General features: G+C 34.3%; 1 protein-coding gene across 5 annotated transcripts in view; it reads left to right on the forward strand.

Annotated features, from left to right (window-relative positions):
* The window catches only part of ORC4 (origin recognition complex subunit 4), an 83,830-nt gene that overhangs the window by 56,562 nt on the left and 11,521 nt on the right, over positions 1–15,747 (forward strand). For all 5 annotated transcript variants that reach the window (XM_043994841.1, XM_043994844.1, XM_043994843.1 and 2 more), the window contains 4 exons: positions 1,579–1,627; positions 2,087–2,238; positions 5,354–5,527; positions 8,533–8,619. In XM_043994841.1, coding sequence (XP_043850776.1) covers positions 1,579–1,627; positions 2,087–2,238; positions 5,354–5,527; positions 8,533–8,619 — 462 coding nt within the window. The remainder of the gene's footprint in view (positions 1–1,578; positions 1,628–2,086; positions 2,239–5,353; positions 5,528–8,532; positions 8,620–15,747) is intronic.

The raw sequence follows: 15,747 nt of genomic DNA on the forward strand, positions 1-15,747 counted from the left end.
TGCACCTGTCTGAGTCTCAATTTACTTATCAATAAAATATATTTAGATGATCTCTTAGAAATTTTTAACAACAAAATTTTAAAAAGAGTCTCAGTGGCTTTTCTTTTTCCTTTTATCTTTTCTGGTTTTTGGACGAGAAGTAGGAAACTTTTGGAGGATCAAGTAGTAGAAAGTTTGGTCAAATTTAATCGAGACTTTCTTAATCAACATAATTGAAAAACAAATCCATGCTCTGATTGGTTTGAGATAAATCAATTATCTGTCAATCAATTAATATTTGGGGGTGTTTATATAATTTTTAAATAATTGACATAATGAGTTAAACATTTCTTACATATAAAGAAAAAACCCCACAGGCTTGTTTTAAGAAATCTAAATGTGTTTTGAAAATATTAGGAAAAAATTGTTATTTTAACTTAAAATACATATTTAACACTAAAAGTATGTGGAAAACTTGATATTGTTGCATAGATTATCAGTTTTATTGGTTCTCCAAGAGTGTACCAGTTGGTTTTGGTGGTGTTCATATTCTCTCTCTCTCTCTCTACTGCTATTTGTTTTTCGGCTGTTTTCTTACTTATTAGAACTTCATGCAAGTTCAGTAAGGAAAAGGAAAGCTGAAATGCTAATAATTTGTTCTATTATCAGCAATATTGGTTAGGAAAAGAGGAAGTGAATTTCTTCTTCCCTCCTCTCCATTTCCATCTGTTGGAATTTAAAGTTGTTTGCTGTGGTTCTTTAAATTAAGCAACATAAATGAAGTAAGGACTAATGAACTTTAAAAAGGAATATATTAACAAGGCCTCCCCACTAACTGCAGCATCTGGATAACACATCTGCTCATCTTTTCATTCCCATTTACAATTCAGAAATGGCATGCAGAAATGTTTTGGGTATAGGCCAAATACAAATAGACATTTGATTTCATATACAAATTCTGTATTCTATATTTTAATGGGGAAATACTATTTCAGGAATTAATATTTGAAGAAAGTTCTTCATTTGATTGCTTATTTGAAAGCCACGGCTAATCCCCCAGCAAGATCGATCAGTTTGTCCTCACCTAGCATTAACCATACTAACATGTTTCAAGATAGTTGTTTCCTTCTTTTGTTCTAAATGAAGTATAAAATGAGCCAAAACTTTGGAACAACATCGATAAAGTTAAGAGCAGAGTTTAGAGTTTGTAAAACACTTAGGCATCTTTTGATGTGTGGTATGCTTAGGGAAAAAAATCACAAAATTCCCCAAAATGTTGCATATTACCATTAGTGTGGGCTTCTGAGAACATTTCCACCTCACTCCTGAATTAACAACTAAAAGAACCCTGACAATCATTATGTCACTGTATAATAGTTATTAATCAAACTAGTTAGTAGATGTAGAATATGTTGTAAATGTCCTTCTGTGGAATTGGTTAAATTTTAAGAGTTAGGGTTCATTATATTCTTTTGGTTTTAACCAATTACCTCCAAGCATCCAATCAAACGTTAAAAAGGAAAAAATATATCATCTAAGGATATATTCTTCTTTCTTACCTTTTCTTTTAAACTTCTCATATCTTTTTTTTCTTTATAGGGAACCTTTGCTGAAAATCTTTCTTTTCTTCTGGAAGCTTTAAAAAAAGGTAATTACAAATAACAATAAGATGTTGCATGGAAGATAAATTGAGACTGAGAATTTTCTCATCGTCGTGTGTGTTATAGTTTTTCTACTGATAGCTTTTATTTTTACATTACATTCATTACCAAATATATTCATTCTCCTCCTACCTTGTGAACTATATCATAACAAAACTTTAAAAAGAAATGGACAATCATGTTCAAAAATATATGTAATAATCCATACTCATAGGTGCCTCCCTCACCTCTGCAATGAGTAGAGAGATAACCTAAATATTTAAAAATCAAAAGTCTGGATTTCTACACAGCTATATAGGGCTGTATCTATTATTAACATTTAAAATGTGATCATTAACTCCTTTATGAAGACAGTGCATCTAGAAATGTGGTATGAGTAGTAGTTTGGAAATGTAAAGAAGTTTTATGTACTTATCTTTCTATTTTAAACTCTATTTTAATCTTAGGTGACCGTAGTAGCAGTTGCCCTGTGATCTTCATCCTGGATGAATTTGATCTCTTTGCACATCATAAAAACCAAACGCTTCTCTATAACCTTTTTGATATTTCTCAGTCAGCACAGACTCCTGTTGCTGTTATTGGTCTTACATGTAGATTGGTAAGTCAATTCTTTTAAAATTTAACTATCTTTCAAACAGCCTAACTTAATAACCTTGATATAATCTTTCACCCTTGTGTACTTTGAGTACCATTTTCTCCTAATGTTTAGGCTACACATCAGATTACTAAACTTAAGAAAAGGAATATAAAATCAAAATGTCCCATATGTTACAAATAAATGTGAAAGCATGAAGTAGTGCAGGAAGTACAGAGAGTTGTTTGTCAAAATAATGGATATTAAGAGGAGCTTGTAATGTTCATTTGGAGATGGAGGGAATCTGAACCTCTAATTTCACTGGTGTAGGTCCTCTGAGGAATTTCCCTCACCTCTGCTGCTCAACAGCTATAACCTTTCTACTGTCATGAAAGTACATCAACCATAAATAAGAATGATAATCTAATCCAGAATATTGGAACAGCTGTTACAGTGGATAAATAATAATGAGATGAGGATGATAACAATAACAACAACAATAATAATTGGTAGTGGTGCTTTAGAACAACCCTTTTGGGCGCCTACTAACATTATTTCTGTTATTTCCATTTTACAGATGAGGCACTCTGAGGGAAGAGTAGATTTGCAATAGCTACTTGTATAGATTGTGATAGTGTCAGTAATGAAAGAATTACAGGATTCCGTGTATCAGTGAAAGTCCACTTGAGATTAGATAACTACTGGGCCTGCTAGGTGGTACAGTGGATAAAGCACCGGCCCTGGACTCAGGAGGACCTGAGTTTAAATCTGGCCTTAGTCACTTGACACTTACTAGCTGTGTGACCCTGCGTAAGTCACTTAACCCCCATTGCTCTGCAAAAAAAAAGAGAGAGAGAGAGATTAGATAACTACTGCATAGTTTTGTGACTTTATTCAGGTGGCTTTAGCAAAGCATCATCATCATAGCTAACATTTATGTAGCACATATTATTTTCCAGGTATGATTATTATCTTACTTTGACCTCACCTCAACCCTAGAAGGGAGGTGCTAATATTATCCTTACTCCAGGCACAGAGCTCTACAGTGTGCTGCCTAGTTGCCCACAAACAGCAACAGAAAAGACAGATGGTGTGTATCATCACTGATTGAGATTTTGCAAGATGGGACTGACCATAAAACAAGAGTCAGGAGATTCTGGGATATCCCACACTTCTGGCTAAACTAGTTAATGAGAGTTTCAAGGTAGAAGACAGAAGGATAAATAGAAGGTAATAGATTGGGAGAGCTGAGAAAAGTATAGGAAATGCTGCTCATAGTGAAGAATGGCTGTAAGAAGAATGAGGTATCCTTTAAATGTCATGGCCAGAGAAAGGAATTTCAGTGTTGAATTATGGCGGTAGAATAGTTTTTAGGTGATGGTTAGATAAAGGGTATAACTTATTTTTTTGTTTGTTTTGTTTTGTTTTATTTTTTTAGTGAGGCAATTGGGGTTAAGTGACTTGCCCAGGGTGACACAGCTAGTAAGTGTTAAGTGTCTGAGGCCAGATTTGAACTCAGGTACTCCTGACTCCAGGGCAGGTGCTTTATCCATTGCACCACCTAGCTGCCCCAAGGGTATAACTTATAAGCATGACTATCTGTGTATGTGACTTAAATAAGATGAAGATGATAATCATGGAATTTTAGTTAATTGGTGAACTGGGAGGCCAAGGTATTTAAGGGCATATGACATGTATATTGAAGTACCCAAGTATAAAGCTGGGTTGGGGTAAAGATCCTATTATTGAATTCTTTTGAGAAAAGAGAAAATGGGGCAGCTGGGTGGCACAGTGGATAGAGCATCAGCCCTGGATTCAGAAGGACCTGAGTTCAAATTTGGACTCAGACACTTGACACTTACTAGCTGTGCGACCCTGGGAAAGTCACTTAACCCCAATTGTCTCACCAAAAAAGAGAGAGAGAGAGAGAGAAAATGATGTAGAAGATGGCAGATCACTGACAAGAAATTGACATTTGTAACAAAGATGGGTGGGCTGAATCTCAAAGGAAGCTAAGAAATGGTGACAGGAGTAGTCTGGAAGTGGAATTAGGGCTTGCGGATTATGCATATTCTTTCTGGTCCAAAAAACCCATGACAGAAAGAACAACCCGTTTTGTAGAGATTGGTGAGGGAAGTGTTGCCTTTTGCTTTAAGCAGAATTCTATTAGTGTATAAAGTGGAAAGAGTTTAAAGTGATATGTAGTTAAAAGAAAGTCTTTTTGTTTGTTTTTAACAGAATACAGAATAACAGTTCTAGATCAAATCTTCTTAAACTGTCATGACTGTGGTGGTTATGGAAAAACTTGGCAGTAAATGTTTGATTTATATACAAACACACACACACAGGGTCACATAAAAAGTTTTTGGGTGAAAAAGGGGTCACGAGTGGAAAAGTTTTAAGAAATTCCATTCTAGATGGAAGAGTATGGCTTAGGGAAAGAGAAAGGATTAAGCAGGCAGTTGGGAATTTGTCTACCTACCATAGGATGAATATTGAACATAAGGACCACTTACCATCTAGTGCCCTGTGGGGACTAAAAACAGGTCACTGCAGGCCCTTAGTGCCTCTTGACTACTGGGGTACATGTATCTTTTATAGTTTTGAGACCTTGTTGGCTATATATGATATGGTAATTATTAGGTCTCTAGAAGCCCTATTCCAAGATGGCAGGGGATCATGCAAAATGCAGGAAATAACTGAAGTCCATGAGAGTCTAGAGTCCTTAGTCCTGCTGAGATATGCATGAATAGGAGATAAGCATTTGTTTAATTTTGTAACCACATCTTCCTGATTAAAGTCTTTTTAGTAGCTGAATAAGATTGTCTTATCCATATTGAAATTTTGGATGTATATTCAACAGTCACTGAAGTGTTAGAGTGGTAAAGATTGGCTGTGAATAAAGCTGTAAATATATCCAAAGTGAGAGGCTGTGACAATGAAAATCACTAAGTAATTTTTTTACTAGGTTGCATTAAAATTGTAACTGAAAGGTTGGTTTTAATGTTCTGTTGTCTTGACATGTGCATTTCTATTGTTCAATGAGTTTTATAAATTATATCTAATAATTTAAATATTTCTATCAACGTGACATTTATATAATACTTTGTGACGTGCATAATATTCTTACTTTTTAAAGGATATTCTGGAACTCCTAGAAAAGAGAGTGAAGTCACGATTTTCTCACCGGCAGATACATTTAATGAATTCCTTTAGTTTTTCACAATATGTTAAAATATTTAAAGAACAATTAACACTACCTGAAGAATTTCCAGACAAGCACTTTACTGAGAAATGGAATGAAACAGTTCAGGTAATTTTAAACAAAGGCAGTAATATCAAGATTGGTTTTATGAAATTTTAGAAAGCAATTAAAATTTGCACAGTGCTTCTAATGTTACTGTGGTAGGAGATGGAAAATGCATTATCTCAATACTTTTTTGTTTACTTATGAAGGGGGTTGAAATATCAAATCATATATTTCTCTTAATAATACCATTTTGTTAATAGAATTGCTATTCAATAGCTAGTGAACTTAGTTGCCCTGAGGGGTTTTCTTTTTCATTAGTAGCTTTTTAAGGATAAATTCAGTAGGATGCATGGATTGGATAATGGCCTTTTAGGCACACAGTTTGGCTTATATAAATTGAGGAAAATTATCCCAATTTATTTCTGTTACTTTATTGATAATATCTTTGTATAAACTAATTCAGTTTATATGCATATTTAAATAATGTCAGCATTTACTTTTAAGTACTTGTGAATTCTATCATATACATTGGGCTCTGAGCTTTTTCATTTGGTAGACAAATGATTAAATGACTTAAAGTTTGAGATAAGATAAAAATATAAGGGAAGGAAATAAACTTTTTTTTAGTGCCTATTATGTGTCTGTCCCTGTGTTAAGCACTCTTTTCAAATATTACCTCATTTCATTCTCATAACAACCCTGTGAGGTATGTGCTATTATGATTTCCATTTCAGAGTTGAAGAAATTAAGGCATACGGAGGTTAAATGATTTGACCAGCACGTCCAGGCCACCACATGCCTCTAAAGAGATTTAAAGAGTAGAGTTTATTTGTCCTTTTAAAGTAGATCTTTTCTAAGTTTGGCAGCATATTCCCCAAACCTGCTTTCAGTGTAGCCTTTGATGTATTCCTTCTAAGTAAGTCACTTAACTTCTTAGGAGCTCATTTTTCTCACCGACAGCATGAACAGTAACAGACTGTATCATCTCAAAGTCCTTATATTTTGCTGATTTGTATACTTTTTTCTTATCCTGGTTATTTCAGATGAAATGATTATAGAAAATGGTAATAGATTGCAGAGAGGAATAGTGTTTGATGATAGGCTACAAATTCATATCAGGCATAGGTATGGAATGCAGTTGGCAGTAGGACTGCATGTACAATGAGGACCAATAGTGATTGAAAATAATAATTAAAGTTTTGTCATTAAAAAAAAAACACACACAAAAAAGTTCTGTCATCTCTGGTTTATTACCAAATCATAAACTAAATTCTGAAAATTGGAGAGCATCCAGAATTTTTAGGACTATTAGGGTTCTTTGTCAAATACATAACCTTAAATATTGTTAAGATGCTATCTGCCAGGGTCAGTCTCACCTAAACTAAAGGTTACTGAATCATGCAGTTTGTGAATTTTCTAGACCCGTTCCTTTTCATTTGTTTCTCTTCCTCAACAAACACCCCACCTCATAACCATTCCTATTCCAGATGCCCTCTTTTAAAAACCATTTTATTTTTACCCCTAGTTCTTGGTTGATACAACCTTATCTCTCCTTTAAAATTTTGTAACATTAGCAGTCATTCTCTAATCAAGTGACTATAATGACAAGGTTCTGGAACTAAATAATCATCATGTTATTGAACTGTAACTCATAAGTCATTGTTTGGAAAGAAATAATAAAAATATTCAGTTCATGCTTATTTAATTAAACATTATCAATTTTAACCCTTTATTTTTTGGGGGGGGGATGAAGGGAGTCAATAGCAAAAGTACCTTTTAAGTTAATTCTTTTTTATTGTTTAACATTAAGTGTCACACTACATTATTTCTTTCATGAGTGCTTCAGTGAATATAGATGGCACTGTTGATAGAACACTGGGCCTAGATTGAGGAAAGCCTGAGTTCAAATCTGTCCTCAAATACTTAGTAGTTCTATGATTCTGGGCAAATCACTTAACTAAACTCTGTTTGCCTCAAGCTTTCTCACCTGCAAAATGGATATAATAACACCTACCTACCTCCCAGGGTAGTTGTGAGAATCAGATAAGATAATCATTGGTAAATTACATTGTACAGTGCCTGGCACATAGTAATTGAAACATAAATGTTAGCCCTATCATCATCTTATTGATGTGGGTATTCTCCCTAACAGTGCATACTGTGCCCCATAAGTGCCTTAGCATTTGCAAGATGCTTTATATTACAAAAGAAAACCTGATAGCCACCCAGAAAATGCTAACCCATCTTACTAGCCATTATTATAAAAGAAATACACTTCAAGAAACATTTGAGTGCATTTTCTGTTCAAGTTACAATCAAATAGTTAAAAAGACAATTGCCCTAAAATGAAGCATGTCATGTAGCTAACCTAGTTTAAAAAGATAAGCTTCATGTAACTTAAATGTCAGTATATTTGGCATTATACAGAACAAAATAGAGAATTTTAAGGAAAAGACTTTTAAGGGAAAAAAAATGTCCCATTTTCACAACCTAAATCTTGAGTTTGATTGTCATTCTTTTTTTTTTTTTTTTTGGTGAGGCAATTGGGGTTAAGTGACTTGCCCAGGGTCACACAGCTAGTAAGTGTCAAGTGTCTGAGGCTGCATTTGAATCCAGGGCCAGTGCTCTATCCACTGTGCCACCTAGCTGCCCCTGAGTTTGATTGTCATTCAAAGGAATTGCTTCAGTCTTTTTGATGGTCCATAATGATATTGTCTCATTCTCCAAATTCCCTGGGGCAATGATGTCAAGGGGCTGGCTTTGTATATTCTATACCTAAGGCCTTCTGAACTGCAAAATATGATATTTTTATTTTATTTATAAAAGGAGGAACTCAGCCCATTTGGTTCATTTCTTTGACAAATAAAATTCATGAAAAAATACACACATAATAGAGATTTTGTCTCCTTTTCATTTTAGTTGCCCTAAGAAAACCCACCAATCTTAATTTATTAATGAATTTCTGCCAGTTAATGTTGTCAGACATACATACCTTATTGGCATGACACTGTTATGTTTCAAGTCATCAAATGTAGATGATACCAGCTTCCATTTTTATTTTATTTTAGTGTCTTTCAGAAGACAAGAATGTGAAAGAAGTTTTGCTGAAACATTTCCATGCCAGCAAAGACCTTCGATCATTGCATATGTTACTGGTTTGTATTTATAATAGAAACTTTTCTGATATAGCTACTTTCTTTTCTAAAAATATTTGATTATTCTAATACTGGAGAAAATTAATATGGCAAATAACTTTTGAGAAAATAGAGGTCTTAATTTATTGTTTTCTAGTCACTTCAAGATACAGTAGTTATGTCTTCTCTATTGCCTTTCTTACCATATTTATTTTCATACCCTCCTTTCTTATGTCCATTTTTAAGGACAAAATCTATTTTCTCCATGTAATTGCTAACTGGCAAATATATAATAAACATTAAAAATCCTAAATCTATTAGGGCTTAGATTTAGCTGCAGTCTTATGGACCAATTTTCATCATTTCATATAACAAATTTTGATTATTTTTACTTTTTGGTTATGCCTAGTGAGTTAGCCACGCTACTATTTTTTAAAAGCTAATTAAATTCCTGCTTCAGAGCACTTAACATAAAGCGTCCCAATCTTGACAAGTTTCCCAATATCATTGGAGTAATAGTGGTATATATTTTCATATTTTGTATTGGATGCTTTGTTTTTTCCTTTTTATTTCCCCCCTTTTTTTTCTGGCATCAAATTGGAATTAAGCATTATGTCTTCTTTGCTGTAGAAATGAACGTATAGAAAAGTCTTTTCTATCACTCATGTTTATTTGAGATAGTTACTGTGGAGCAAAACAATGAAAGTATCTCTACAATCTCAGCTGATGATTTCCATTTCTGCTAAAAGTGAACTCTTCCATTTACTAGTGTCCTTTGAAAATCTGATTAAATTAGCATCATGAACCTGTTTAGGATTTAGCTTGTAAATGGCTAAAGCTCCTACCCAAGAATATAAAAAAGACCTCACTTAATTAACTTCTTTGCTTTTGAAAATAAAACTGTACTATGGTTATTTAAAAATAGGAAGAGCTTTAAAAAAAAAAAAAGCTCTATGGAAAAAACTTTAGGATTAACTCCAGGTCTGCCTTTTGTGATGCCTTTATCAAGATTTCAATGGTCTTCTGTGATGAGGACTTCTGGTGTTGACATCTTTGTATTATATAACCTATTACAATGTTTCATATATAAAAGTATCATCCTAGATTTAGAGTGATAATGGGCCTTAAAGACCATCAAATTTAATTCCTCTCATTTTGTATATGAGGAAACAGACCCCGAAAGGGTCTTAGGTAAATGATTAATTTAAGTGACTTGCTGAGAGTCACATAAGCAAGTAAGTATTGTCATAGGTAGGATTTGAATCCAAGTCTTCCTGGCTCCAGGTCTAGCACTCTGTCTACTCTGTGTTAAGACTAGAAACATGGAGGGATTATGTTTGAACAGCAAATAATTTATTGACTTAAATTTCTCTTCCATTTCAATTTTTTTTAAATTGTTAAATTATAATATCTTGTTCTTGAATATTTGCTACCTTATTACTTAAAAGATGGAAGCTTTGAGCTTTCTCTATAATACACTTTACTTGATAATATTAGAATATACCTTCCAGGTTTTTCTGAAATCCACCTGCTTATCATTTCTTTTCCCCCCACTTAATATTCTTTTTTTCCAAATTACATGTAAAGATAGTTTTCAACATTCATTTTTTATAAGATGTTTAGTTGCAAATTTTTCTCTTTCCCTCCCTCCTCTTCCCCCTCCCAAAGCCAGTAAGCAATCTGATACAGGTTATACATGTATAATCATGGTAAACATATTGCCACATTAGTCATGTTACGAAAGAAATTCAGAACAAAAGAGAAAAACTACAAGAAAGAAAAAACAAAAAAATTAACAAAAAATAAAAGCAAGACTTTTAGAAACGTTTAAAGCAAGGGAGGTTAGTTAAATGAGGCAGTGGGGGAGGGTTAAAAAAAAAGTCCACCAGATAAGCTGGTTCATGGCCAAGCTAGGGGTGGGTGGATGGGTTTGGCTCGCCAAACTGTTTCCCTCCATCTGCATTCAGACTCCACAATTCTTTCTCTGGATGTGAATAGCCTTTTCCATCATGAGTCTTTTGGAATTGTCTTGGATCAATCAATCATATTTGATCATCATACAATGTTTCTGTTGCTATGTACATTGTTCTGGTTCTGTTCATTTCTCTTCAGCATGAATTATATAAGTCTTTCTTAGCTTTTTTCTGAAATCCACTTGTTCATTATTTCTTATAGCACAGTAGTATTCATTATATGCATATACCTTAACTTGTTCAACTGTTCTCCAATTGATGGGTGTCCCCATAATTTGCAGTTCGCTACTACAAGAACTGTCATAAATATATATGTGAATCCTTTTCCCTTTTTTTAATGATGTCTTTCAGATACAAACCTAGTAGTGGTATTCTCTTTCTCTGTTTTATTGATGTGTAAGCATTTAGAGATATACATTTTTCCCTAAGTACTGTTTTGTCTGCATCCCATAAATTTTGGTATGTTGTCTTACTATTGTCCTTTATCCTTGATGAAATTATCAATTGTTTCTATGATTTGTTTGACCCACTTATTCTTTAGTATTAGATTACTTCGTTTCCAATTCATTTTTATGTCTTCTCATGGCCCTTTATTAAATGTAATTTTTATTACATTATGATCTGAAAAAGATGCATTTAAAATTTGTGCTGTTCTACATTTGATTATGAATTTTTATGCCTTAATATAGCGTCACTTTTTGTGTAGTTGCTATGCACCACTGAGAAAAAAGTATATTCCTTTCTATTCCCATTCAGTTTTCTCACTGGTCTGTCATCTTAACTTTTCTAAAATTTTATTCACCTCCTTAACTTCTTTCTTGTTTATTTTGTGGTTAATTTTATCTGTTTCTGAGAGGGAAAAGTTGAGGTCCCTCACTAGTAAAGTTTTACTGTCTGTTTCCTCCTGTAATTTATTTAACTTCTTTAGAAATTTGAATGCTGTGCCATTTGGTGCATATGTGTTTAGTATTGTTATCATTTCATTGTATATGGTACCTTTTAGCAAAATGTAGTTTCCTTGTCTCTTTTAATTGGATCTGTTTTTGGTTTTGCTTTGTCTGAGATCATTGCTACCCCCATTTTTTGTTGGATTTTTTTTTCAACTTCAGTTGAAGCTTAATAGATTCTGCCTTTGCTTCTTGTGTCTCTGCTTCAGATGTGTTTTTTAAGCAACATATTGAAGGATTCTGCTTTTTAATCCACTCTGCTATCCTTGTTTGTCTTATGGGAGAGTCCATCCCATTCACATTCATAGTTATGATTACTAGCTTTGTATTTCCCTCCATCCTATTTTCCCTGTTTCTATTTTTCTCTCCTTTTACCCTGTTCCCTCCTCACCACTGTTTTGCTTCTGACCATCTCCTCCTTAAATCTGCCTTCCCTTCTGTTCACTCTCCCCTACCCCCTATTTTGTCTTATCCCCTCCCCTCCTCCTTCCCTATAGGTAAGATAGATTTCTATAGCCAACTAAGTGTGTTTGTTATTCCATCTTTGAGCCAAATCCTATAAGAGTAAGATTCAAGCAATGCTCACCCCCCCTACACAAACACCCCAGCCTTTTCTGTTTCACTGTAATAGATGACATTGCACACCTCTTCATATTATCTTTCCCTTCCCTCTTCTCCCAGTACAGTCCTCCTTCTTACTCATTAATTTATTTCATATCATCCCATCAAAGTCAACTTATACTCACACTCTCAACCTATATATATTCCTACTTACTGCCCTAATAAAGATACAGTTCTTAAGAATTACAAGAATCATCTTCATATGTCGGTTGTAAATAGTATAACCTTACTGTATAATTTAATCATTTTTTTTCTTTCCCATTTACCTTTTTGAGTCTTAAATTTGAAAATGAAATTTTTTCTTTAGCTCTTATCTTTTCATGAGAAGTGTTTGAAAATCCCCTATTTCCTTTAATGTCATTTTTTTTCTCCTGAAATATTATGCCCAGTTTTGCTGGGTAGTTGATTCTTGGTCATAATCCAGGCCCCTTTGCCTTCCAGAATGTCAAGCCCTTTGATTATTAAATGTAGAAGATGCTAAATCCTTAATATTTGAATTGATTGTTTCTGGCTATTTCTAATTTTTTCTCCTGGACCTGAGAGTTCTGGAATTTGACTGTAATATTTCTAGGAGTTTTCATTTTGGGATCTCTTTCAGGAGTTAGTTGATCAGTGGATTCTTTCATTCACAATTTTACTCTCTCATTCTAGAATATTAGGGCAGTTTTCCGTGATAATTTCTTGAAAGATGCTGTCCAGCCTCTCTTTTTGATCCTGGCTTTCAGGTATTCCAATAATTCTAAATTGTCTTTCTAGATCAGTTCTTTTTCCAGTGAGGTGTTTTACATTTTCTTTTATTTTTTCATTCTTTTAATTTTGTTTGATTGATTCATGATATCTCAAAGTCATTAGCTGCTACTTGCTCAATTCTAATTTTTAAGGAATTATTTCCTTCAGTTAACTTTTGTGCCTCCTTTTCTATCTGGCCAGTTCTACTTTTTAAGGAATTTTCTTCAGTGGATTTTTGTCTCTTCTTTTCCAGTTGACCAATTCTTTTTCTAAGCTTTTTTCATGATTCTCTTGAGTAACTCATTTTTCTTCTACCTCATTTAATTTTTTAAATCCCTTTAAATCTTTTACAGGAGGATTTTTTGGACCTGAGACCAATTCATATTTCTCTTTGAGGCTTTGCATGTACAAGGTTCTACATTGTTCTCCTTTTCTGGGTTTGCATTTTGATTTTCCCAGTCGCCATAGTAGCTTTCTATGATCAGGACTCTTTTTATTTGTGATTGTGTTGCTTATTTTCCAGGCTATTTCATGACTTTTAAAGTAGTAGGCACTTGTACTGGAGGGCAGTGGTGGGGAGGACAGGGATCTGATCACTGGCTTTCTGAGAGGGAGCTTCTGGGGCTAGCCCTTTGTAACTGGGCTGGGGTCTCCAGGCCTGACTACTAGCCTGCTGTATTGGGTTTGGAGGCATTAAACCTGGCTGGACTGCAGGGCTTTAGTTGCTGATCTGTTCTGGGGCTAGGGGTCTTCCACTGGCTTGCCCAGACAGTGCCTAAGCTGGGCTACAGTCTCCTTTTACCCAAGTGAGACAGACCTTTCTTGCAATCCATCTAAGTTATCTTAGATTATTAGATTATTTTACCCCATCCATTTGTGGGTTCATTGCTCCAGAATTCATTTTGAGGCATGATTTAAAGTTGTTTTGAAGGAAATTGGGGAGAGCTTGTGCAACTTCCTGACTTTTCTCTGCTATTTTGGTTCCATGCCCTCATTTTTTTTTTACCATCATCCTCATAACATCATTGTTCATTAACTAGCCAAAAATAAATGTTTTAGTTTCATAATCAGATTTTTATAATGCCATCTATTCTTTAATCATCAAGAATATTTAATGTTCAGATGCTTTGAATACTTATCTAGATGCTAGACAAAATTAATCATAAAAAGAGATATGGCTTCTGTTTATTATGAAATCAAAATGAACAACACTGAGAAAAACCAAAAGTTTATTTATTTGGATTTATTAATTCTTGAAAGGGTTGAAGAAAGAGAATGGTTGTAGACCTAGTAAGGAGAAAAGTGTTTGGGTTGATCGACAAGCATTTATTAATTAAATTAAATTAATTAAAACAATTATTTTGTACCAGATGTTATGCTAAGCAATAGAGATAAAAAGACAAAAGCAAGACAGTCCCTTCTCAAGGAGCTTACATTCTAATGCAGGAGACAATACATACAACAAAATCAATAAACTATGATTATGAGAAAAAACATTAGCAGATGAGAATGAGAATGGAGAACTGGGAAGAAAGCTTGTACAAGGTGACACATGACCTGAGTCTTGAAGGAAACCATGGACTCACAGAAGTGGATATTCAGAGAGAGTATATTTCAAGCATGTGAGTTATCAAGTGTAAAGGCATGGAAATGTCTCTTTATTAGAGACATCTCAATGTTGACATGTCCAGTACTGAACTCCTTCAAACCCTCTCCTCTTCCAGACTTCCCTTTTCTTTTAAGGCAGTACCATCATTCTGGTCACCCAGTTTCTTAATCTTGATGTCATCTATGACTCCTTATTCTCACCATATTTATCCATTCGGTTGCCACATCTTGTCATGTCATTTCTGCCTTCATTCTTAGTTTAGTCCCTCTTCACCACTTCCCTAGATTATTACAATAGTATTCTAATTTTTTCTTGCTTCAAGTCTCTCACTACTCTGTTCAATCTACAGCAGTTTGTACACTGTTGACAAAATAATTTTCCTTAAGCAAATATCTGTCCATGAAACTCCCCTCCTTACTAAGTTTCAGTGGCTTCTTGTTGCCTCTAGAATGAAATATAACCTTGTATTTGTTTTTTTGGTCTGGCTCCATCCCAGCTTTCTTGCTTCCTGCTGCTTGTGATCCTGCCATATTCACCTTTTTATCTGTTCCTCATGCACCACACTCCATGTCCCATCTCTGTGCTTGGGCTGGCTGTCCTATACATCTGGAACCTCCCCACTTCTACCACATCAAATCCTTCTCTTTAGAGAAGAACCCATGCACCGTCTTTTGCATGAAGTCTCCTTTCCCTCATTGTTCAACTGTTCCTTCTCTCAAACTACATTGTTTTAATTTTTATATAATTTTAGATTTATTTCTATTTGTTCCACATATATACATGTGTGTGTTTGTATGTCTCCCTCTTTAGAATATGAGCTCCTTGGAAATTTGTATTTTTCCTTTGTTGTACTTTTATCCCAGAGGCTTAGTAATAATGCCTGGCACATAGTAGGCACCTAATAAATGGTTGTTGAATCACTGACTAGGTCAGGCAAGAGATGACAAGATCCTGAACTGTGAAAATGGAAGAGGGGATGTTTTTTGAAAGAAGCAACAAGATTGGTATCTGATTTATATGGGGTGACACTAAGGAGAAGAGGATGAGACCAAAGTTGCAAATTTGGGTGACTAAAAATACAGTTCTCTCAACAGTAATAGCAAAGTTCAGTTGTGAGAAGTGGTTAAGAATAAGTATAACATTAGAGCTCTGTTCTGAATATGTTTAATTAGAGATGGCTACTGGTTATTCAGGTAGTGTTGTCTAACAGACAGTGGGTGATATAAAATTGAATCTCAGAAGAGAGTCTGGATGACTTGAGACTTGGATA

The sequence above is a fragment of the Dromiciops gliroides genome, chromosome 3, assembly GCF_019393635.1.
Source record: "Dromiciops gliroides isolate mDroGli1 chromosome 3, mDroGli1.pri, whole genome shotgun sequence".
NCBI classification, from domain to species: Eukaryota; Metazoa; Chordata; class Mammalia; order Microbiotheria; family Microbiotheriidae; genus Dromiciops; species Dromiciops gliroides.